General features: G+C 42.3%; 1 protein-coding gene across 1 annotated transcript in view; it reads right to left on the bottom strand.

Annotated features, from left to right (window-relative positions):
* The window catches only part of LOC115461999 (deleted in malignant brain tumors 1 protein-like), a 162,751-nt gene that overhangs the window by 5,211 nt on the left and 132,426 nt on the right, over positions 1 to 25,114 (bottom strand). The window contains exons 13-14 of the mRNA XM_030192047.1: positions 16,306 to 16,440; positions 4,054 to 4,164 (exon numbers count right to left, since the gene is read on the bottom strand). Of these exons, the coding sequence (XP_030047907.1) occupies positions 4,054 to 4,164; positions 16,306 to 16,440 (246 nt within the window). The remainder of the gene's footprint in view (positions 1 to 4,053; positions 4,165 to 16,305; positions 16,441 to 25,114) is intronic.

The following is a 25,114-nucleotide window of genomic DNA, read 5'->3' as shown; positions in this document are numbered from 1 at the left end:
AAGACGGAGACTTCACAACTCTTAAGGAGGTCAAGATTGCTATGTAAATATGAGGGCCCAGGAAAATAACTTCCAACGCTGAATACAACAACAATCTACTTTTAAATACTACTGAAATGATACCATAATGAACACCACCAAACTGCTCCTTACAATCTACTCCTTATCCATGATCCACCTAACAATGACCACCCCACTTTCAAAAATCAACAATATACCCAGACTAATAATAATAATAATACTGACCAGACATACCACATCACACCAAACCGACATAAACCAAAACAAAGGAAAAGATCCAACAAACGTACAACCTCAACAAAATGAGAAGAAAGATCATAAAAACCCCACACAAACCAAGAAACGACAACTAACAAAAGTCCACATAACACCGAACGTAGATGACCCATACCAAAAAATTCAAATAGGCTACGTTAACGCCAGATCCGTAGTAAACAAAACAACAATAACAACAGACTGGATCACGTCAGAGAAACTTGATCTACTCTTCATCACTGAAACCTGGATCCACGACCAGAAGGACCCTATCATCTTAAACCTATGTCCTCCAGGATACAAAATTACCCACTGGACCAGAAAAGAAAAAAAGAGGGGGGGCATACCACTCATATAACGATCTCACCTAACAATTGAAACCACTGTGGAATCTATAACAACCCACCTCGAAATAGCCACAATCAAAATCCACCATAAAACCCTGGTCGACCACCTAAATTGCATCCTATTCTACAGACCACCATGCAATTGGAACGAAAGCCAGGCGGACTTCATTTCAAATACATGTATATCTAACTCCAATACACTTGTGTTAGGAGACATTAACCTTCACCTTGAAGACCCTAACTCTACCAACGCACGAGATTGCAAGGACTTCCTTCACCTATGTGGCCTTACATGGCCAAATATGCAAACAACCCACGTGAAGGGTCACACACTCGACCTCATCACATACAAATTGTCCACTGATCAGAACCTAACCATAACACAAACTAGTTGGACAGAAACACCATGGACTGACCATTACAAATTAAACCTAGCCCTAAAATGGCGAAAAAGGGGTTCTCCCCACACACGAGAACACACAACTTATACCACGAGAGGACAAATAGACCTGGATACTTTCTGGCAACAGATATACAACAACGATTGGACAGCAAAAACGGAATCCATATATTACCTCTCAGAATGGGACAAAAGATGCAGACACATACAGTGGGGGAAATAAGTATTTGATCCCTTGCTGATTTTGTAAGTTTGCCCACTGACAAAGACATGAGCAGCCCATAATTGAAGGGTAGGTTATTGGTAACAGTGAGAGATAGCACATCACAAATTAAATCCGGAAAATCACATTGTGGAAAGTATATGAAAAAACCTCACAAGTACCAACAAAACTCCCTATCTTGGGGAGAAAAAGGTCTTGTGAATCAAAAAACGGAAAGTGGAGTATTTCAATTAATTATTAAGAAGTCCAGATAAATGCTCATCACTACATTTATAAGCTGCCTCGATACCAGCATGTTAAATGCTGGTGGAGGTTTATCGATGACATTTTTATAATATGGGAATCAACATTGGAAATGTTAGATTTTTTTCTGATAGACCTGAATGCATGCCATTCTACCATTAAATTCCAACACACAGTTCACATAAATGAAATTAGTTTTTTAGATGTAAAAATCATTAAACATAGAGACAAACTTGAAACTGATGTTTTCACGAAACCTACAGATCGCAATTCATTATTGTCTTATGACAGCATGCACCCTATACATATTAGGAATAATCTCCCATTTGCACAGTTTCTACGCTACAGACGCATTTGTGACACTTCACAGAAATATAAACACTCTGCCGTCCGATTAAAAGATAAATTAATTGAGAAAGGATATCCCACCAAAATCGTGAAACATGCGTACAAAAGAGCTTTGTACAACCATCGCGAACACTTATTGGGATCTAAACCTCAGAACAATCAAGAAGTGAAAGATCAAAAAACTGTTTGCATCATGCAATACACATCGATGGCACCTAGGGTTGCCAATATTATATATAAGAACTGGAAAATACTATCTGCCCATGAAGTGTTTGCTAGACAGAAATGTTTGATATCATATTCGAGACGTGCCAATTTATCCGAAGTGTTATGTCATCCGGATGTTAGAACGGGCATTCACCAATACAAAGAAGTAATGCCTGGTCACAAGAAATGTGGGCGATGTGTCATGTGTGTAGTGATGGAGGAAACTAACAAATTTTGGGACAAAACGAAAAAAGATTGGTTCTATTTGAAGGGAGAAACCTCCTGTACATCAAAAGCAGTGGTCTATATGATCACATGCCCATGTGGTTTGCGCTATATAGGGCAAACGAAACGAATGTTTAAAGTCAGACTTTCAGAACACAAACACGCTATACAGTCCAGAAAGGTTCATATGCCTCTGGCTAAACACTGTGCTGATAATAATCATGAGTTCAGTCAGTTGCGATGTTTAGTAATAGAACAGCTTACTAATAATAACAGAAGAGGAGATGTTTCACGGGTCCTTCACCAAAAAGAACAGAAATGGATTTACCATCTACAAACTATTCATCCGAAGGGTTTAAACGGACCTATGGAATGGGAGGCATTTTTATAAATTGAGAATGCGTCCCTTTCTAACAACTGAATGTTTCGAGTTGAACAGTATGTTAATATATAAAAATTTTCCTCTAACACTAGCTCTTTAAGGTTTTTCGAGATTAGTGGTGCGTTAATTGAAATGAGGAGTGAAGCCAGACGATTGGACACTAGAGATAATGACGCAACACCCATTGGGTGGAGCTACACAGTTGGCGTCCTATATTACCATTCGCCATTTTCTGAACCATTGTTCGCGATGGATTGAAAGGAAACATATTTTTTGTTTTTCAATATTTCTCCTGACGAAGATTGCGAAACAGTGGGTCCCTAGCTGTCGGGAAATTTAGTAAGACAACGCGAGTGAGAGCAATACTTTCTAGTATTGCCCACTTTTAAATGATTCAACTTTATAACCGGAGTCATGTGTGATTTAATACATTGAACATAGGAAATGAACTTCTCACTTGTTGATAACGTGGAATCAGGTCATCTTGGATATAGAAGAGACAAAAGCATCTACGTTTCAAGATAAGTGTTTGTTTTTGAATGTTGGAGTGGATTCTAATTGATGAGTCCACTATATAATTGTGTTTCCATTTAAAACAACTTTTTTCACACTACTAAAAGGTTTTCTGAAGTGACTATATAAGTTCTTTTCTTCTATTTAGTATTCTCTGTAGTGATGAGCATTTATCTGGACTTCTTAATAATTAATTGAAATACTCCACTTTCCGTTTTTTGATTCACAAGACCTTTTTCTCCCCAAGATAGGGAGTTTTTTTGGTACTTGTGAGGTTTTTTCGGAAGGTAGGAGGAGCCTATGATGCTGGCCAATTCAGTGGAGTCCTAATTTAAGGTTCCCTGGGCTATTGAGGCTATTTGATACATATATATTATATATTATAGTTCATGGTTTTGCATCAACCTACAGAGCATACAGCAGGAGTGAATTTTTTATTTTGTTGTATATTATTGCACTCCAGACAATTGAAATAATTTTTTGATTACTCTAGCATGGAATGTTGCCACGATTTGGGTTTCTGCCAGGTACTTGTGACCTGGCTTGGCCACTGTTGGAAACAGGATTCTGGGCTAGATGGACCATTGGTCTGACCCAGTATGGCTACTCTTATGCATTGCTTGATGAATGAATGACTTCCCATTCTGTGTCTACTCCTCTATCACCTCTGATTGTTTGCAGATTACTTTCTAAGTTTCTCTTCTATTGTCATCTCTCCAGTCTAGAATGGCATTCTTTTACTCTTTCAGTATTACATTTTGTTTATGGCTTAATATAAGTCCACTGCCTTGCTATTTGCCCAGGAAAGGTGGTATATTAACATCTAATAAATCATCAACCATCATCCCCTCCAAGCCTTTCTATCCACGGCCGCTCCTTGTCTACTCACCTGCCATGTCAGCTTCTTTACTGTCTTTGCTGGCCAATGAATCCTTCTTCTCGCTGTTCATGGGAATGTTCTCCACATCATCATAAATATTTGGCTCAATGTCTCTCTCACCTGCAGGATGCAGAGAGCTCTCTCACTATTGGGGAACTCTAGACATGCCACACATAATCAGATCATATGGCTAACACCAGTCAAATCAAAGACTTCAGATCAGAGGCTATAATTTTCCTAAGAACATTTTGCAAACTAGCAACTAGTGTCACACAGAGGTGTCAATGTAGTACACGCTAAGCTTCAGCACCCAGCATTCTAACACAAATGCTAAAAACACTTTTATGCCTTATGGAGTAAACTAAATGCATGCAGATTATCTCAGTGTTAAAAAATGTGCACAATCAGAAAAAAATTGCACACCACTTTGGTAATATGCAGCTGTTTTTTTTGCTTCGAGAGGAAGATGTCCCCCTTTGTCTCACACTGACAGGAAGGGAGATGTTAAAAAAAAACATTTTTTTTGGTCACGTGACGCTATGCTCAGGTTACTTCCTGTTCCGGGGCAGAGGGAGCATGGAACGAGCGAAGCAGACAGGCGCGCGACACCCCCCCCCCCAGCAGGTAAAAATGCACCCGGGGGGGGGGTGTTCTTTCGCCGGGGGGGAGGTGTGTCCTTTCGCCATGGGGGGGGGTCGCACTGCACCCGGGGGGGTGTCCTTTTGCCGGGGGGGGGGGGGAGGGGGTCGCGCTGCACCCGGGGGGGGGGGGTGCATCGGCAATCCGCCCCGGGTGTCAGCCACCCTAGGAACGCCACTGCTCTATGTCTCACACTGTAACACATTCACTCTCTATGTGTCACACAGTCACTCTCAAACACTTTCTCGATCTCATACACTCTTCTCGGTCTCACAGAGAGTCTGTGTATCGCACACATACTCTCACACTCTGTCTCACACACACTCTCACTCACAGACACACTCGCACCCACACTCACTCTCTCTCTGTCACACACACACACTCACACATTCACTCTCTCTCTCTCACACACACAGTCACTCTCACACACACTCTCTGAAACATACACACTCCGAGGAAAACCTTACTAGCGCCCATTTCATTTGTGTCAGAAATGGGCCTTTTTTACTAGTGGAATATAACTCTCAGCTTTGGATTTTTTTTCTCTCTTCTCACGTCAAACGGACATGTGTGCATCAGATAATGTTCTTAGGGCGGGAGCTTGGGTGGAGGAAGTGTGAGTGGGTTTATTGTTATTTTCATTAGCCTATTATGCAGTGGCGTACCTAGGGTAGTTGACACCCGGGGCCGGTCATTTTTTAACCCCCCCCCCCCCCCCAATCCAGTACTAGGCATGCCGAGAATACAAAACACTCAGGACCTATAGAGCAATTCTACCATACCATAAGCAGTCATTTCTACGAGTCACACAAGGAAAAGGAAAGCATCTTAAACACTACAGTGAGCACTAGAACATCAATTCACCTATTGTAAAACGAAACCAGACAGAATAGTACAGATCGTAGATCCTGCACAGTCAATGCCAACTGAAAGCCATGTCTTTTTCACAAACACAGATACACCCTAATCCACTATAGAATAAGTAATCATAAACTTTCTATTTAGACAAAAATTAAACTGAACCCCCCAATGCCAGACTCTGCATACAATGCAACACCACAGAAACAGAAACTGTCCCCTAGTACTGTGCAAAATATAAAGACAGCAGATGTAAATTTGAAAAAAAAACCTATCAAGTACCAATCACCACTTTACAAATTAACAAATAGAAATAAAACAAATATAGAAAGTAAAATAATACCATTTTATTGGACTAATACATTTAGCTTTCAGAGGCCAAAACCTCCGTCCTCGGGTCAGTACAGTATAGTGCTGTTACAGTATCCTATCCTGACCTGAGGAAGGGGGTTTTGTTCTCCGAAAGTTAGTCAAAATGTATTAAAATTAGTCCAATAAAAAGATTACCTTATTTACATGTTCTATTATAAACATTTAACACATCTACAATACTTTATCCTAAAGCAAAAAAAATAAAAAAATATATTTTATTTACAGTTTGTTGTCTCTGGTTTCTGCTTTCCTCATCTTCTTTTCACCGTCTTCCTTCCATCCAGCATCTGTCTTCACTCTCTCTCTCTCTCTCTCTCTGCCATCCAGTGTCTGCCCTCTCTGCCGTCCCTTCCATCCACTGCCTGCCCTTTCTCTCTGCCCCTTCAATCCACCATTTGCCCTCCCTCTCCCATCCATCCAGGGTCTGCCCTCCCTCTCGCTCCCCCTTCCATCTAGGATCTGTCCCCTCTCTCTCTCTGCCCCTTTTTTCAGCCCCAGTTCCAGCCCCCTTCTCCCCTCTGAACACCCCCACCCCAGTCCCCTTCTCCCCTCCCCTTCTCCTGTCTGAGACCCCCACCCCAGTCCCCTTCTCCCCTCCCCTGTCTGAGACCCCCACCCCAGTCCCCTTCTCTTCCTCTGAACACCCCCACCCCAGTCCCCTTCTCCCCTTCTCCTGTCTGAGACCCCCACCACAGTCCCCTTCTCCCCTCCCCTGTCTGAGACCCCCACCCCAGTCCCCTTCTCTCCTCTGAACACCCCCATCCCAGTCCCCTTCTCCCCTCCCCTTCTCCCCTCTGAGATCCCTACCCCAGTCCCCTTCTCCCCTCCCCCTCCCCTGTCTGAGATCCCCACCCCAGTCCCCTTCTCCCCTCCCCTTTTCCCCTGAGACCCCCACCCCAGTCCCCTTCTCCCCTCTGAACACCCCCACCCCAGTCCCCTTCTCCCCTCCCCTTCTCCCCTCTGAGATCCCCACCCCAGTCCCCTTCTCCCCTCCCCTGTCTGAGACCCCCACCCCCAGTCCCCTTCTCCCCTCTGAACACCCCCACCCGAGTCCCTTTCGCCCCTCTCCTTCCCCACCTCAGTTCCATTAAAACCGGCGAAGCAGTGTCGCAGGCAGCGCCTCGTGCCCTGCTTGTAAAAAAAAATCAAATCTCCTTCCTTCTCCTCGTCTTGACGTCGACTCGGGCCTTCCAATCGGATTGGAAGGCCCGAATCGACGTCAAGACGTCAAGACGTCAAGACGAGGAGGAGAAGGAGGGGACGGAGATTTGATTTTTTTTTTTTACAAGCAGGGCATGAGGCGCTGCCTGCGACGCTGCTTCGCCGGTTTTTTAAATGTGCGGCGCCGCGGGAACGGCCACGGGAGGCGGCGGGAGCGGAGCACCCCCCACCCACTGGCACCCGGGGCGGACCGCCCCCACCCCCCCACCCCCCTTGGTACGCCACTGCTATTATGTTTTACAGGTATTCTTTGCCTTGCACAGGTGGGACAAATTTCTCTCATAATTCCTGTACCTATTAGTACAGAGCATGTTGCACTTATTCCAACTGTGTATCATGGGATGGGATGCTAATTAGGATATAGTTTGGGACGGGATTGGTTGGGCATAAGATGGGTACTTTAAGGATAAGAGGATGGATCAGGGAGTGTGTGGGTGTGTATGAATGCGTGTTTGTAAAAATTTTTTTATAAAAAGTAGAAGCAGAGCAAGAACACAAACTGATAAGAATGCATGTAATCTGTAAGGTTGGGGTTAGGAGTATCTGGCTGTTAAGGGGTTGGATGGGGAAGGGGGCGTTTGAACAGTGACTAGTTCCCAAGGGAACAGTATGAAAAGGGGTAGTAGGGTAAGGAGGGTGGGGTCTTTGGGTTGAGGAGGGTGGGATCAGGTACCATTTTCATCTTGCAATGGAGTCGGAACTTAGGTGTTTCAATATTGTGCCTTCAGCAATTACAATATTGTGGTCTTACTTAACAAACACGGGGTACTATATGTGGAGGGAGGCCGTGTGCTGGGGCGGTCTCTCTACTTCAAACTAAAACGCTTAACTGTGAGCTTGCCTAAGCGTTTTCTGCTATTATGGTTAAAGTTGTAACTTGGAATGTTGGGGGCATCCACTCTCTTATTAAATGATCAAAAATTTTGCAATATCTGCAGCGTATCAAGGCTGATGTAGTGTTTCTACAGGAAACTCATCTGAAAAGGAGCATGCTAAATTTGCCCGCTGGTGGGTGAGTGAATGTGTGTCGTCACCAGCTGGCGGTAAGAAAGGGGGAGTTGCCATTCTCTTTAGGGCGGGATTAGGTGTTCAAGTCCAAAAGGTTGTGAAAGACTCTGGAGGGCGCTTTGTTTTTTGCCAGGCCCTGATAGCCCGACAATCGGTTTTGCTGGGCAGTATTTATGCCCCCAACCAATGGGATGGTACCTTTTATAAATGCCTCACACACACACACTTTTGGGACTCTCTTCTATTCCCATGATATTAGGTGGCGACTTTAATATGGCCTGGGACCCTGAGTTGGACAAATCTCACCCTTCACCATGCCAAAGGGCCTTGTCAACAAGGGGGTTGCCTGGTCTTTGTGAGCTGTTGGATCTTTTAGATATTTGGCGTGTTTTGCATCCGCTTGATAAAGATTATACACATCTTTCCTGGGCACATGGTACACAATCACGGATCTATTATTTGCTGATATCCCAACCCCTCTTGAATGCTGTTAAAGATTCGCAGATAGGGTCATGTGTTATTTCGGATCATGCGATTGTCTGGTTGGAGTGGCTGACTACTGGGGCTGAACGGCCAACTCAACCCTGGACTTTTCCGGCTTACTTGTATCATAATGTGGAATTTAGGGAGCCACTACTACAAAGTTAGACCGAATATGCGCAGCTTAATCAGGATAGTATACATAATATGTCCATATTTTGGGAGGTTGCTAAAGCTGTCTTGCGGGGTGAAACCATTAGCTATGTCAGAGATTTTAGAAAAGCGAGAGATAGGGAGCTTCTCCGTCTGGAACGGAGGCTGCTGGTTCTGCGTCGTTCGTATGGCAGGTCACCCACTGCAGCTCTGAAACAAGAGCTTTTATCAGTGCAGACGGCGCTTAACTCGCTACTTCATGAACGTTCAGTTAAGTCACAAATTTACTATAAATTTCAATTGTGCAGACATGGGAATAAGTGTGGAAAGTTGTTAGCGAGGCTAATCGCTCAAAAGCAGGCTTCCAAGTCTGTAATTACTATCAGAAATGCTCAAGGCAGGGAGGTCCATACTGATAGAGACATCTGCGAACTCTTTTGAACCTTTTATTGAACTTTATATACTCCCCCAGGGACTGATGATTTGCCAGGCTGCCTCTACTTGGAGGGTCTGGGTCTCCCACACCTGTCACAGTCTGATCATGCATATCTAAATGCGCCTATTCAAACAGATGAAGTTTCATGGGTGCTTAGTAAGAGTATGTTGGGCAAGGCTCCTGGCCTGGATGGTCTAAGGGCTGAGTTCTACAAATTGCTAGGGGAGGCTATTGTTGACCCATTGACTGCCTTATTTAACTTGTGGGTAAAGGTGGGTAAATTATCTGACCATGGTGATATTGCCCAGATGGCTGTATCTTCTGCAAACCTTGCCCCTACGAATGTTAAAAAAAAGATGTACAGCAATTTAACTGGTTGGTTAGCAGATTTTGTTGGGCCAAGTGGAAACCCAAAACACGTTACCAGCTGCTATTGGGCAATTGGGTGCGGGGGGGGGGGGGGGTCTGCCCAATTTACAGTTATATAATTATGTGTGCCTTTTGCACAATGTGCGGGACTGGCTTTACTCAGAAAGCCATTTTACACCACTGCTTTTTGAACAAGGGTACTATGCTCCTTATGATTTGATCTCCCTGCTTCATGCAGATCGTCATTTGTTACCTGTTCGATTGAAGGTTTCTGTGCTTTTAAACCCTTTGCGGGAGGCTTGGAGATATTTGATAAAGAAACTGTGGATTACCGAACTCCTCTCTATATGGGGCAACCTATCGTTCCTCCCCGGTTTTGATAATAAAGCCTTCAAAAATTGGGAACTTGGGGGAATTAGTAGACTGGAACATGTCTGGGATACCGCCGGTGGGCTTAAGTCTTTAGAGCTATTGAAAGGACCTGGGAACATACAATGGGGAGATGTCTATGCACACTGTCAGTTAAAGCATTACATTCGAACACTGCGGGAGGAGTCCCTGGGTAAAGGTACTGGAGCTCAAGTGCATAACTTTTTTGACACGATATCTGAGTCTTCCACTTCTATCTTAGGAATCCATAAAGCTTTTTGAAACCTGGGTACTCATAAGGAGCTGGAGGCTATCAGACATCGCTGGGAACTTGACACGGGATTGAACTTGGAATTGTGGGATATGCTCTTTGCTATACGTAGTATTCCAAAGCTCACAGGAAGTGCTTCTTATAGAGAGTGCTAATTTTGGGTTCTTCTGAGGGCCTATTTCACTAGGGTTCAGGTGGTTCATGTGGGGGGTTGTCCTCTTCAATATGTCCCAAATGCAACAAATCAGACAATACATTTTATCATGCTTTTTGGACATGTGAGCGGGTCCACCGCTTTTGGGATCGGGTCACTGCATATCTGTTGTCGATCATTCGGCGTTGGGTGACGAAGTCTCCGTCCCTTTTGCTGCTGGACTGTTTTGGGTCAGTGAGGGGAGCTTTGGTAGAATCGAAGATGATGCTCCGGAAGGCTTACTTGTTGGCACGTAAATGCATTTTGCAGACTTGGGTTTCGGATGCATCCCCTGAATATTGGCACTGGCGCAATCAGCTGCATCAATTGGTAACGTGGGAAGCGAGGGAGGCAAGAGGTTCCTATAAACGTAAAACTCACTTTCTGAAGCTTTGGGGATCCTATCAGGGGCATTTTCGAAAGAGAAAGGCACCCATCTTCTGACACAAATCGGGAGATGGGCGTCCTTCTCTCAGGGTCGCCCAAATTGGCATAATCGAAAGCCGATTTTGGGCACCCTCAACTGCAGTCCGTCGCGGGGACAACCAAAGTTCACAGGGGCATGTCGGAGGCATAGGGAAGGTGGGACTGGGGCGTGCTTAAGAGATGGGCGTCCTTGGCCGATAATGGAAAAAAGAAGGGCGTCCCTGACGAGCATTTGGTCGACTTTACTTGGTCCATTTGTTTTCACAACCAAGCCTCAAAAAGGTGCCCAAACTGACCACTGGAGGGAATCGGGGATGACCTCCCCTTACTCCCCCAGTGGTCACCAACCCCCTCCCACCCTAAAAAAAAATTAAAATTTTTTTTTGCCAGCCTCAAATGTCGTACCCAGCTGCATGACAGCAGTGTGCAGGTCCATAGAACAGTTTTAGTGGGTGCAGTACACTTCACACAGGCGGATCCAGTCCCCCCCCCCCCCCACCTGTTACACTTGTGCTGGTAAATGTGAGCCATTCAAAACCCACCCAAAACCCACTGTACCCACATCTAGGTGTCCCCCTTCACCCCTTAGGGCTATGGTAGTGGTGTACAGTTGTGGGGAGTGGGTTTTGGGGGGGTTTGAGGGGCTCAGCATAGAAGGTAAGGGAGAAATGCACCTGGGAGCAAAGTGTGAAGTCCACTGCAGTGCCCGGTCGGTATCCTGGCATGTGAGGGGGACCAGTGCACTACGAATGCTGGCTTCTCCCACGACCAAATGGCTTGGATTTAGCCGGTTTTGAGATGGCCGGCCTCGGTTTCCATTATCGGCGAAAACCGAGGTCGGCCATCTCTAAGTCCGACGATCTCAACATTTAGGTCGACCATCTCTAAGGTTGACCTAAATGTTGAGATTTGGCTGGCCCTGACCGTATTATTGAAACGAAAGATGGACGCCCATCTTCTTCGATAATACGGTTGGCTCCGCCCCTTCCTGGGGCTGTTCCTGGAGATGGGCACCCCCGTTCGATTATACCCTCCATGTTACTATTGGGCTCATTTTCGAAAGAGAAGGACATCTTTCGACATAAATCGGAAGATGGACGTCCTTCTCCCAGAGACATACAAATCGGTATAATCGAAACCCGATTTTGGACACCTCCAACTGCAGTCCATCGCAAGGATGTCCAAATTTCAAGGGGGCATGTCGGAGGCATAGCGAAGGCGGGACTTGGGCGTGCCTAACACTTGGACGTCTTTGACCCATAATTGGAAAAAGCAAGGACGTCCCTGACGAAACACATGGACATTTTCACCCGGACGTGTTTTTTTTACAAATAAGGCACAAAAAGGTGACCCAAATGACCAGATTACCACCGGAGGGAATCGTGGATGACCTCCTGTTACTCCCCCAGTGGTCATTAACCCCCTCCCACCCTCAAAAAATATCTTTAAAAAATATGTTGTGGCAGCCTCAGATGTCATACTCATGCAGGTCCCAGGAGTAGTTTTAGTGGGCACTGCAGTGCACTTCAGACAGGTGGACCCAGGCCCATACCACCCCTACCTGTTACATTTATGGAGGAAACAGCGAGCTCTCCATAACCCACCACAAACCCACTGTACCCATATATAGGTGTCCCCTTCACCCGTAAGGGCTATGGTAGTGGTGTACAGTTGTGAGGAGTGGGTTTTGGGGGGGGGGGGGGTTGGGGGGCTCAGCACACAAGGTAAGGGAGCTATGTTCCTGGGAGCATTTTATGAAGTCCACTGCAGTGCCCCCTAGGGTGCCCAGCTGGTGTCCAGGCATGTCAGGGGGACCAGTGCACTACAAATGCTGGCTCCTCCCATGACCAAATGGCTTGCATTTGGACGTTTTTGACATGGACGTCTTTGGTTTAGAAAATCGCCAAAAGTCAAAGACGTCCGTGTCTAGGGACGTCCAAATCTAAGGATTTGGACGCCTCTGATAGCATTTTCAAAACGAAAGATGGACATCCATCTTGTTTCAAAAATACGGGTTTTCCCGCCCCTGGATTTGGACATTTTGCAAAGATGTCCAAATCGCAACTTGGACATTTCTTTCGAAAATGCCCCTCCATGTTTGATTCACTAAGTTTTGCTGTTAAGAGAGAGCTAGGAAGTCTGCCTTTTACTTCTTATGTGCTGCTGTTTTAAATGTTGATTTTAGATACCCTTTCTAAAGGTTTTTTGTTTCTTAACTATATATAGTTTTGATTGATAATGTATGGCTCCTGATTTTTTTTTATTTAGTTTTTATTTTTTTGGTTTGCATGGTAAGCCCACTTTTGACTGGTGCATTAAATATATACAACACTATGGGGAGTATATATACTATGAGGAGTGGCTGCACAGAGAGCCATGCAAACAAACAGTCACAACAAGGGCGATGGAAAGAAGGGGGGACAGTAGACGATGTTAAAACTAGAAGGAAGCAGTTTGTACTTGCTAGAGTCCAACACAATTTTTGAGGTGTTTTCGTAGACAGACTAAAAGGATTTACCCTTGATTCAAATATTGAACATAGCTGCAACCTTCTAGTTTCATCAATATACATCCAATCCAAGTGACTCCTGAGGAAGGCCCTTGAGGGCCGAAACACAGCTTGTGTCGAGTCCTGGATGATTAATAAAGTGCAAGTTTTAACATCGTCTACTGTCCCCCTTTCCCTCCGTCGCCCTTGTTGTGACCGTTTGTTTGCAAGGCTACAAGGGTTTCTGTTCTTCTGTTGTTCGGTTGTGCACAGAGAGCCAGCCATATCTTATGAAGTGTAGGAGATTTCCTAATGGTTAGGTCACTTATGACCTAAAGTAAAGTATAAAAAGGCATTATGAGAAAGTGTCTGTCTGATTCACCACAGCTGCAAATTGTGCAGCAGCTCGTGCTGGAGAGAGAGTTGGAAGTATGCCTTTTGCTGTTTTAAAATACTCCTCATGTGCTGCTGTTTTAAATGCTGATTTTAGAAATCTTTTCTTAAAGGTCTTATCTCTTTTACTATGTAGTTTTGGTTGATGAGGTATGGCTCCTATTTATTTTTATTCTTCTGTTTGATAAGCTCACTTTTGACCGGTGCTTTAAATATACAGAACACTATGAAGACCTTCTTGTCAGACTCACTATGGCTGCATAGAGAGCTAGCAAGTTTGTACTGTTATTCCTTATGAACTGCAAGGGATTTCCTCACAGTGTCTGTTTTTCATTTGTTCCCAGCTATTATGTCACATAGGCGATACCTGTGCTTTACTCCTAGTGAGTATATACTCCCATTTCATGCCCATGTTTTTAACTGTTTACTTATTTTATGTATTATTTTTGTTCATACATATTTATTTAATGAACTACCTGTAATTAATACAGTGTTTATATCCTTTATTAGTGGTTTTACATTTAGTATTGCGGTTCCTTATTTGCATGGTCTTATTTAGGTTTGTGGTATGATGTATTTATTTACTTTTATACTTGTTTCTTATGATTTGATACCAACAGTGATTTTATATGTTTATTAACAGTTTTTTTTGTCTCTGATGCAACCCTGCAAAAGTGAAACATGGTCTGCGTTGGGCATCTGCTTCTTTTATCTACTGTAGTGAAGAAAATCCTTTTAAATATAAGATTTTCTTCAGATCTGCTTATTTGCTTTTACCACAGGTTGGTTTGGCACCACACCTCACTCAGGAGTGAGATTTCTGGCAAATTCTGGGCCAGGTCTCTCTGGAGCTGGTGCTGCAGAACCTGTCCCAACCCAGGACACTGACTTGTTGACAATAATAGTGAATAAACATTCAACACTCACAAAACACTGTAATATTACAACTTCCTGGGCAAGCTCTAGCTATCTCAGCCTAACTGACACAAAGAAGAGCCTCTCTTCTGCCAGGACTTAGGGGCCCTTTTACTAAGGTGTGTAGGCGCCTACGTGAATCAATTTGGAACTACCTCGTGCCTCGGGCGGTAATTCCATTTTTTATGCGCATCCAATATGTGCGTCTGAAAATATTTTTTATTTTCAACTGCATCGCGCTAACTGGGCGGAAATTGGCAGTGGCACACTGACGATTACTGCCCTGTTAATGCGTGAGACCTTACTGCTAAGTCAATGGGTGGCGGTAAGTTCTCAGGCCCAAAATAGACACGCGCCAGTTTTTATTTTGAGGCATCTCCATTTTCGGCCCCCCCCCCCCCCAAAAAGGCCATTTTTTGCAGGCACGCTGAAAAATGGACCTGCACGTGTCCAATACACGCGCCTACAACAGCACAGGCCATTTTTCGGTGCATCTTAGTAAAAGGACCCCTTAGAGAATACTATTTATTTATTTGTTACATTTGTATCCCACATTTTCCCACCTATTTGTAGGCTCAATGTGGCTTACATAGTGCCGGAGAGCTGTTTGCAGACTCCGGAGTAAACAAATACAAGGTGATGTTGTGGAAGGATAAGGTTCATGTTGTAGGACCACATGAAGGTATCGTACAGCGGAAGAGTTGTGTGACGGCCATTACGAACTTTGGTGTTGTTGTGTCGCTGAGATCAGGCGCTTATGTTGGGTCGGTAGGGTATGCCTTTTTAAACAGGTGGGTCTTAAGTGATTTTCTGAAGTGTAAGTGGTCGTATGTGGTTTTCAAGTCTTCTGGTAGTGCGTTCCACAGTTTTGTGCTGATGTATGAAAAGCTGGATGCTTAAATTGATTTGTATTTGAGTCCTTTGCAGCTTGGGTAGTGGAGATTTAGGTACATTCGTGTTGATTCAGATGTGTTTCTTGTTGGGAGGTCGATCAAGTCTGTCATTTATCTTGGTGCTTCACCGTAAATAATTTTGTGAACCATAGTGCAGATTTTGAAGGTAATGCGTTCTTTGATTGGGAGCCAGGGTAGTTTTTTGCGGAGGGGTTTTGCGCTTTCAAATCTTGTTTTTCTGAAGATGAGTCTTGCTGCCGTGTTTTGAACGGTCTGAAGTTTCTTTAAGGTTTGCTCTTTGCATCCTGCATAAATTCCATTGCAATAGTCTGCATGGCTTAGTACCATTGATTGTATCAGGTTGCGAAATGTTTCCCTCGGGGAAGAATTGTTTCACACGTTTGAGTTATTTATATGGTTACTTAAGTGTTTACAAGGGGAAGAAGTTTTTACTGGGGAAAACAAGTTTCAGGACACAATAAGGAATCACAATGAGCATTTAAAAAAAAAAAAAATCTCTGTTTTGGCACACCTCTGCTTTTTGCCAGCTCCTGTCCCTCACCTCAGTAGTTCCAGTGTCGGTCTATTGCCCCTGTCCCTCTCAAGCATTATCTGTTTTTCTGTTCATTGTCCCTTCTTTTCCTCCCTCTCTCCTCAGCAGTTCCTGGATCTCTGTTTTTTGACCTTATTCTTCCACTGCCTGCCCCACTTTTTTTTTTTTTTTTTTTTACAGAAGATGAATAATGGAATTGTTCACAAATAGAAAATAAAACATACTTTTATGTTTCTTAGTGGAGCCCCAGCGCGTCCAGATTATGATTCCCAGCACAACCAGTATAACCAGTAAGACAGGCACAAGTATGGAGCTGAGGTTCGTAGGATAGGATGGCGGAATCTTTGGGATGAAACCCTCTGAAAAATGAAATGAGAATTAGAGCAGAAGCAAGGAGAGAACAAACTACAGTAGATAAATCATACAGATTATACATGTTTAGCAGGGCCCCAAAATGTTCTGCTGTCATTTACCATGAGGAAATTTCTCTAGTCTCTGCTCCTTGTCTGTGCTGTTAATGAAGCGGTGTAATGGAGGTGGGCTAAAACCTTGGAGCCCAATATTCAGCTGGCAGCACTCACTGTTTTGCTGACCACTGCCAGCGTTATGCCTGAAAATTTAATGTCGGGCCATATATTTATTTAGGGGTCCTTTTACTAAGGTGCGCTGAAAAATGGCCTGTGGTAGTGTAGGCACGTGTTTTGGGCATGAGCAGATCCATTTTTCAGCGTGCCTGCAAAAAATGCCTTTATTTTTGCTGAAAATGGACGTGCGCCAAAGTCAAAATTGGCACGTGTTCGTTTTGGGTCTAAGATCTTACTGCCAGCCATTGACTTAGCAGTAAGGTCTCACATGGATCTCGGAGTGAGGGCCTGGAACTCAGAGGGGAGGGAAGGGGGGCCAGGCTGGAACTCAGAGGAGAGGGGGGCCTGGACCTCGGAGGAGAGGGAGGGAGGGAGGGGGCAGACCTGGGACTCAGAAGGAGGGGGAGGAGGAGATGGGGGAGAGGGGGAGGGAGACGGGGAGGGGGAGGGGGAGAGGGGGAGGGGAGAGAGGGAATGCACCACCTGTAAAAAAAAAACCCAAATTCAGCACCCCCAATCATTTAAAAAAGTTGGCTCCTATGGGTCATGGCATGCCACGATTTGAGTGATTTGAAATTTGTCGTTTTGATTCAATTTAATCTGCAGGATGGTGGTAATGTTATGCAGAAAATGTTCCATAAGCAATATATTTGAATGGAAAACTGTTGTTCCATCCAGTTTAAGTAAAGAAATGGAGTGGTTAGGGATCTAGTTGTGAGACGCATCAATCAGAGTTTAATTAGAATCTTTACACTGCACATGAACCGGCGTTTTCGAGCGCAGAGGTGCCATTGCTCCTGCTGCCAGACGGAGGTCCGCTCTGGTTTTGTGGTCTGAAATAAGTTCAAGAGATATGAAGTATGTAATTGTTTTAAGCAATAAAGTGGTAGTTAGAAAGGGTATGACTCTCCTTTTAATATTAACTTGTATGTTATAGTTAAACCACTGAAGACACCTAGAGCGAAACAGAGAACTGTGTTGGGTTTGACATTGTAAGAAGCGGGGTAAATGAGTCAACTACAGACAGAATAGATCAAGAAAAAATTGAATTGTTGGACCTTTTGGAGGACTTTGATATATAGATGCTGTTTTTATACAATTTGAATACATCTCCTTTGAGACGTGAGGATGTATGATTGACATAACAATCAAGAAAAGATCATTGAAGGTTATTCAGTAACGTTTCCTTTGTGCTTGCGATTATGAGCTGAACATTGACATATTGAAAATAACCTGTGGAGCAGTCCTTTTGTGCGATTCTTTCGAGAACTGAGTACATTAACAGAAACTGAGGAAAGTTGAGATACTCATGTTCTTGGGGAGGTGTTGGGATTTGTGCATGAAAGAGATTGGTGTGAATGGTAGTATGCTATATTATTGGGTGCATTGGAGCCAACGCTGTGGGTGCTTGAGCACCCCCAATATTGAGAAAATTCCTTGTATGTGTCCAGGGAGGGGTTATTTCCATTGGCCTTAGCACCCCCAATAATTTTGAAAAGTTGGCTCCTATGGATAATGTATATTGTTGTACATTGTTATTGAACAAAGGTGAAGTTGTTACTAAAACTTTTGTAGTTACCTGGAAATGGCAATATATTAAGTGTGACTAGATTGGAATTGAGTTACTCAGTGTATAAGTTGTGTTATTCATATTTTTTAGGGATATCCTGAAAGCCTGACCCATTGGCAGGCTTTGAGGACTGACAGTGAAGACAAATGGGCTATGATGCCAATCTATAATAGTGAGTGTTCCCTTTCTGTGTTTTAGAGACATTTTTATAAAAGGGATTTTTATTCTGGATGGTGGAGGGGTGGGTATTTTTTAGCCAGTAATAGCAAAGTGAACTGCTAGATGTAGTATTTCAGCAAGACTTTTCCTCAAAGGAGGCTTATTCATATACTTGGGGTTACCATACATCTAGATTTCCCTGGACATGTCCTTTTTGTCAGGGGACTGTTGGGGATCTGGATGTTTTTTTCCAGCCAGTCTGTTTGTCTGAGTTTCTGGGCTGGCTGGTTGGCGGGTAGACAGATGCACGGGTTGGCTGGCCTTCTCTCCCCCTCCCCTCCATGCCTACCATAACATACCTTGGTGGTCTAGTGGCCTCTTGTGGGCAGGAAAGAACTTCGCTCTTTCCTGCCCACTGCCACTGACCTCCCCGCTACCACTGCTTCTTCAAAATGGCTGCCGGGACTCTAAGGTCAGCTGACTCTTAGAACATCTTCTGTTCTGTAAATGACCCTGGTATCTTGCACATGCTTAATAGCTATGTATTATATAAGTTGTTTTGCTCAGATCATGCAGCAAACTTGTAGACACTGAATGTTTACTGAAAGGGAGACCCATAAAAACAATACAAGCAAAGCATGGCTGTCTGGGTTTTGTGCCAGTGACCCAGACAACAGGATATGAATGAGGAAGAAACACTATTATTTAACTGGACTGTGGGGGTCTGAAAGTTGGAGTCTTATGCACCAGGCCAGACATTTCGCTGGGCTTCCCACAATATTACTCCTGACTTCACCCACTAAACGAAGCGACCCTCCAGTTTGAGTTGAATAAAGTGATTGACGCCAGGATGTAGAAACATATTGTGGTGATGTATTATTATTAAGCTGTAAATATATACATTACATTTGCTTTTACATATACAGTGCACTCCATTTAAGTGCACGTCGGATAAGCGCATGCTCTGTTTAACTGGATGCCGTACTTTGGTTCCATTTTGGGCGGCCATCAATTTCTATGGCGACAAACTTTGGTTTAGCGCACCACTGATAAGTGTAAGATTTGCTTATATGCATGGTTTAAGACCACTACTCTGCAGGAAAGACTCCGCATAAGCGCACGCATGGAATATGGAAGCTGATTGGCACGTGACAAAGGGGTGGTAAATTTGAAATCTCGTTGGTTAACTGCCATAGGCAGAATAAGCGAAAGAATGTTCTTAGAGTGTACACTGGAGTCGTCGTTATCGTCGTCACGCAACTGTAAGACTTTAACATTGGCTAAACCAATAGAAGTTCTTAAAAAATTAAAAAACAAACAAAGTCAAGTATCTATTGCTAAAGAATATGGTGTCAATCCCAGTCAAATTTCACGTATCTTGAAGCAGAAAGATCAGCTTCTGGAAGACTGGGAAAACAATACAAATCCACACAGGAAACGAAAACAGGCGGGGAAAGCTGAGGAGGTAGAAGATACTCTTCTTCGGTGGTTTTCTCAAGTCAGGAGCAGACAGTTTCTTGTCAGTGGTCCACTGCTTATGGAGAAAGCTAATCAGCTAGCTGAAAGTCTTGGACTAACTGAATTCAAAGTCACTGTTGGATGGTTGGAAAGATGGAAGGAGAGGAACAACATAAAATTCAAGGAACAGCATGATGAAAAACAAGACGCTGATGACTTTGGTGCTGAAAATTGGGTTGTTTCAGTTCTTCCTACCATCTTGAACAAGTTTGCACCTCGTGACATTTTCAATGCTGACGAAAACGGTCTCTACTGGCGAGCGATTCCTGATGGAACACTTGCATTCAAAGAAGTCGAAGCTACAGGAGGTAAAACATCGAAGGACCGACTGACGATCCTCCTTTGCTGCAATATGGATGGGAGTGAGAAGTTGGAACCCTTCGTCAATGGAAAGAGCAAATATCCCCGTTGCTTCAAGAATGTTAAGCGATTTCCTGTGTCATACGAGGCTAATGCAAATTCAAGGATGACTGGGAAAATTTGGAAGCAGTGGTTAAAGAAGTTAGACACTAGAATGCGGGCACAAAAGCGTCAGATTTTGTTGCTTTGTGATAATTGTGTTGCACACAGTGATGATGTCAGGCTGTCTAATGTCAAGGTGGTCTTCCTGCCATTAAACACTACCTCTCTGATCCAATCTATGGATCAGGGCATAATAGCCAATTTCAAACAACATTATCGGGCTCTTGTGCTACGTCGTCTGATGAGCGTTATGGATGACCAGACTGGCAAGGATAAACGTGCTGTTGAACTGGCTCATAATCTATCACTGTTGGATTCCCTACATATGCAGAAAGAAGCCTGGAATCATGTCACACAGGCAACCATTTTGAACTGCTACAAGCGGGCAAGCTTTGTTAAGGATGTGGAGAGGGACGAAACAGATGCAGCTGTTGCAAACGCGTCAGATGAACAGGCTATTGACATCCCAGCTGTTTCTAAAAGGAATAATCCTATTAATCAAGGTACTCTACGTGTACCTCGTATGAGTGTGCAGAATCCTGTAGAACAAAGCAGAAAACGCATCAGGAGTGATTCGGGGGATCTTTTTACATCACCCCTTAACAGTCCTATCGAGTCAACTATTCCACAGGGTTTGCCTAATCAGGGTATTTTGAGATCATCACCAGCCCAGAATGTGCAGTCCTCTCAGACATCTTTTTTAGAGAAGATTTGGCCCAAGGACACCAGGGAGATTCCTCCACGGTTTCAAAATCAGATGTACAGGGCGACTCATCCGACACAAGAACCTTTCCATATACAGACAACATTGGGAACGAGGGGAACTTGGAGAGGATGAGGGAGAGGATTCAGTCGCCCATACTTGCCAGCGATCACGACGAGAGAGCTGGAGGTAGATATTCCAGTTTTTAATTTATCTAATTATCCTTTAAATAGCACTGAAAAATCAGTTTTGCAAAAAGGTCTCACCTTTGTACCAACTGCACCTTATAATGCATTTCAAACAAGAGTAGACCTGTTTAAATTTTCTAGGAAACTTCAGATTATCCAATGTTTTTCTAATCAACCCACAAATACAGACCGATCTGTCGTCAAACGACCCTCTGCTTGGAGTCCATCAGGCCCCATCGATCCATTAATACATGCATTTAATTCATGTATTGAACAGGACCTGCGAAAAATTGAGCAATGGAAGAGACCCCGTTTTTATAACCTCACTAAAAAAGAAAAATCTGCAATTAAAGGCCTGGCTAATAATACTGCAATAGTGATTAAACCCGCTGACAAAGTGGGTGGAATTGTGATTTTGGATCGATCAGATTATGTTGCTGAAATAGAAAAACAAATCAATGACAGAAATTACTATGCACCCTTACCATCAGATCCCACATCAGATTTGGAAAAGGAAATTGAATTGGTTGTTGATTTTGCCACAAAAGCAGGATATATCACCTCCAAAGAATCTAATTTTCTTAAGATCTCAGATCCCACAATTCCAATTATTTACATATTACCCAAGATACATAAGTCAGTGACCCAACCACCTGGTAGACCCATTATTTCAGGTAATGGCTCTGTTCTATAATCTTTATCAGTATTTGTTGATTTCTTTTTAAGACCATACGTTCCACAAATACCCTCATATGTACGAGATTCTACGCATATGATAAATTTACTACAAGAATTTGACAGTGATCTTGATAACACTCTTATGGTTACTCTTGATATTGAAGCATTGTATACAAATATTCCTCAATTCGAAGCCTTGCAGATCATTGAAGAGACACTTAAGAATCGCACAACCTACAAACGAATACCTAATAGATTTATCCTGACATGCGCAAGTATCGCATTAACCAATAATTATTTTTGTTTTCAAAATAATTTTTATCAACAAATTAGAGGCACGGCCATGGGATCTCCCATGGCTCCGGACATAGCTAACCTCTATGTAGCACATTTTGAAAAACAATTTTTGGAGGAACACCCCTATAAACATAATATTATTTTGTATAAACGATACATAGACGACATTTTCCTGGTATGGAAAGGGGACGCACGGGAATTGAACCTTTTCTTTGAGTGGATAAATACACAGGATCCACATCTCCATTTTAAAATGCAATACGACCAAAAAGAAATTAGCTTTTAATTAATTAATTAATTAGGAAAGATAATTATCATTTTATTACTTCTCTTTTTAGAAAATCTACTGATCGCAATGCATTTTTACATTTTAACAGTTATCATCATCACACATTGAAGAAGAATCTACCATTATGTCAATTTTTAAGACTCAGAAGGATTTGCGCAGACTTTGATGACTTTACAGTTCAATCCAGTAAGATGGCACAGCGTTTTAAAAGTAGAGGCTATCCCAAGAAACATATTGAAACTGGCTTTCAGAGAGCAGTGTTTGAAGACAGAGATGCTCTACTTGCCCCCAGACCTGACAAACAAGCCCCTGACATTATTTGTACAGTTAAGTTCTCACATCTGGCGAGACACATTCAATCCTCTATCAGACGTCATTGGCACATTTTAGAGGGACACGAATGCTTTAAAGACAAACGTCTAGTTGTTGCTTATTCCCGGGAGAAGAATCTCAGAGAATTTTTGGTTCCCTCGTGTCTTCCAGAGACAGTGTCATATAATGCAGACAGTGTACCCTGGGGACATAAGAAGTGTGGAAGATGCAGCGTTTGCAAACACACCATGGAGATTACAGAATTTTTGAACCCAAGTACACAAAAAATATATACATTGAGACATGTTTCAGATTGTACCACTTCCAATGTTATTTATGCCATTATATGCCCCTGTCTTTGGGTCTATATTGGTAAGACCAAGAGACCAGTCAAAACCAGAATTATTGAACACCGCAGTTGCTTGAGGAGAGAAGTTGTATCAGCACCTTTGGTAGCACACTGGAAGCAGAAGGATCATTCAATATTGGACTTAAAATTTTTTGTTATTAAAACATTCAAGAAGAACTGGCGTAGGAACATCACAGATAATATGCTACTTCAGGAAGAACAGAAGTTGATTTTTAATTTACAGGCTTTAGAACCCTTTGGATTAAATATAGAGATAGAATACAAGCATTTCTTGTGATTTTTTTTAATGGGATATATGCAGTTTTATATTACTCATTTTTAAAGTTCACATTCATTTTTTGTACTATATCTTGTTTCGGTTTTAGTATTATTATTATTATTATTCCTTTTTTGGTCTATTTTATTATTTATTTTTGACTTATCTAACGTTTTCCAATATTGTATTTTCACCATCATTTTTCACATTTGATATTTATTTTTGATATTATAAAAATTCCTTTGCTATTTAAATATGAAAGTGATGAGTGCATAATGAATTAATCCAAATTTATATATTTTTTTATATATATAATCATATACTTCTACATTTTCAGCATTGATCTTTATACTAATACATGTATATTTCATCTTTTAAAGACTTTTTTTATTACTCTCATGTCACTGGAGAAATAGCCCACTGGTTAATGCATCTGGCTTGTAGTTCTGAGGTGGCTGGTTCAAATCCCACTGCTGCCCTATGTTTATTTATTTATTTTATTTAAATTTTTTCATTTTTATTTTTATCTTTTGGCATTTTGAAATGATATATCCATTTTGTTTGTCACTCTCTTTATCCATAGTACTGGTGCATCAGTTCTACATTTTAAAATTATACTGTCTTTGATGTTTTTTTTCAAACTAGATACGTCATACTGAGTACTACTCATTATACTTTAAGCCTGCACAGCTGATTGCTCCTTTTGGCGGGCTTTTTCTCTTATAAAAGGGACTTACTGTGAACACGCCCCTTTTGACCTCACAGAAGTGCAATTGAATACGCTGAGCTTTTTTTCCTGCATCGGCAGTGGTAAGTCCTTCATTACAGTTTACTGATCCTGCGAATATACATCTAAAGAGTGGATTCTTTGTCTTTGTATTTCTATTTTTTAACATCAGGTGCTGCATCTATTATGATGTTTAGTTTTAAACAGCACAGGATAAAATCTGCACCATCTATTTTGGGTATTCGCATCACAGACTCTTTTATTTATTTATTTTTTATTATATTTATATCTTTTCTGAGCACAGAATAACGGAGGTCCTGTGTGCTCACTAAATTATGCATTAATTTTTACAAATTAGTTTTTTTCAACATTTGTGCCATATTATATATATTTTTTTCTTGAGACTTTTTTGGAATATTGGTATATTTGTGGATAGGATGTGCGCAGATATTGTTTGATACTAAACTTTATGCATTGATTTTCTGATATATGCATATACACCCTTTATATATATATATATTCAAAACATTCTTTAAGCCTGCCATGTTGCCATACATAACTGAGCGTTTTCTGCTTTATCTATAGGATTACAATTGTAGCAGAAGCCTTGCTTTCATTCTCTTTGAGCTTAATATTCGTATATTTATATATCACAAGGTCAGTTTATCTATGATACTTAACTTATATGGTTACATCATATATATCATATATTATTTACTAATTGGTTGTAAGTGTGTTTTATTTATTTATTTCACTGTATTTTGAGTTTTTTCGTTATACTTCATTTTGATGTTTTTTCTGCTAATTTTTAGATGTCATCCTTCTTTGATTGGTAAAATACAACACCTTTATCGTATGTTATATATAATCTAATATTTTTTAATAATTTAATAATTTAAGTATTTATTATATATTTGAAA

The sequence above is a fragment of the Microcaecilia unicolor genome, chromosome 2 (assembly GCF_901765095.1).
Source record: "Microcaecilia unicolor chromosome 2, aMicUni1.1, whole genome shotgun sequence".
NCBI lineage: Eukaryota > Metazoa > Chordata > Amphibia > Gymnophiona > Siphonopidae > Microcaecilia > Microcaecilia unicolor.
Note: the sequence above shows the minus strand (reverse complement) of the source record. Positions and strands in the feature narration are given on the sequence as shown.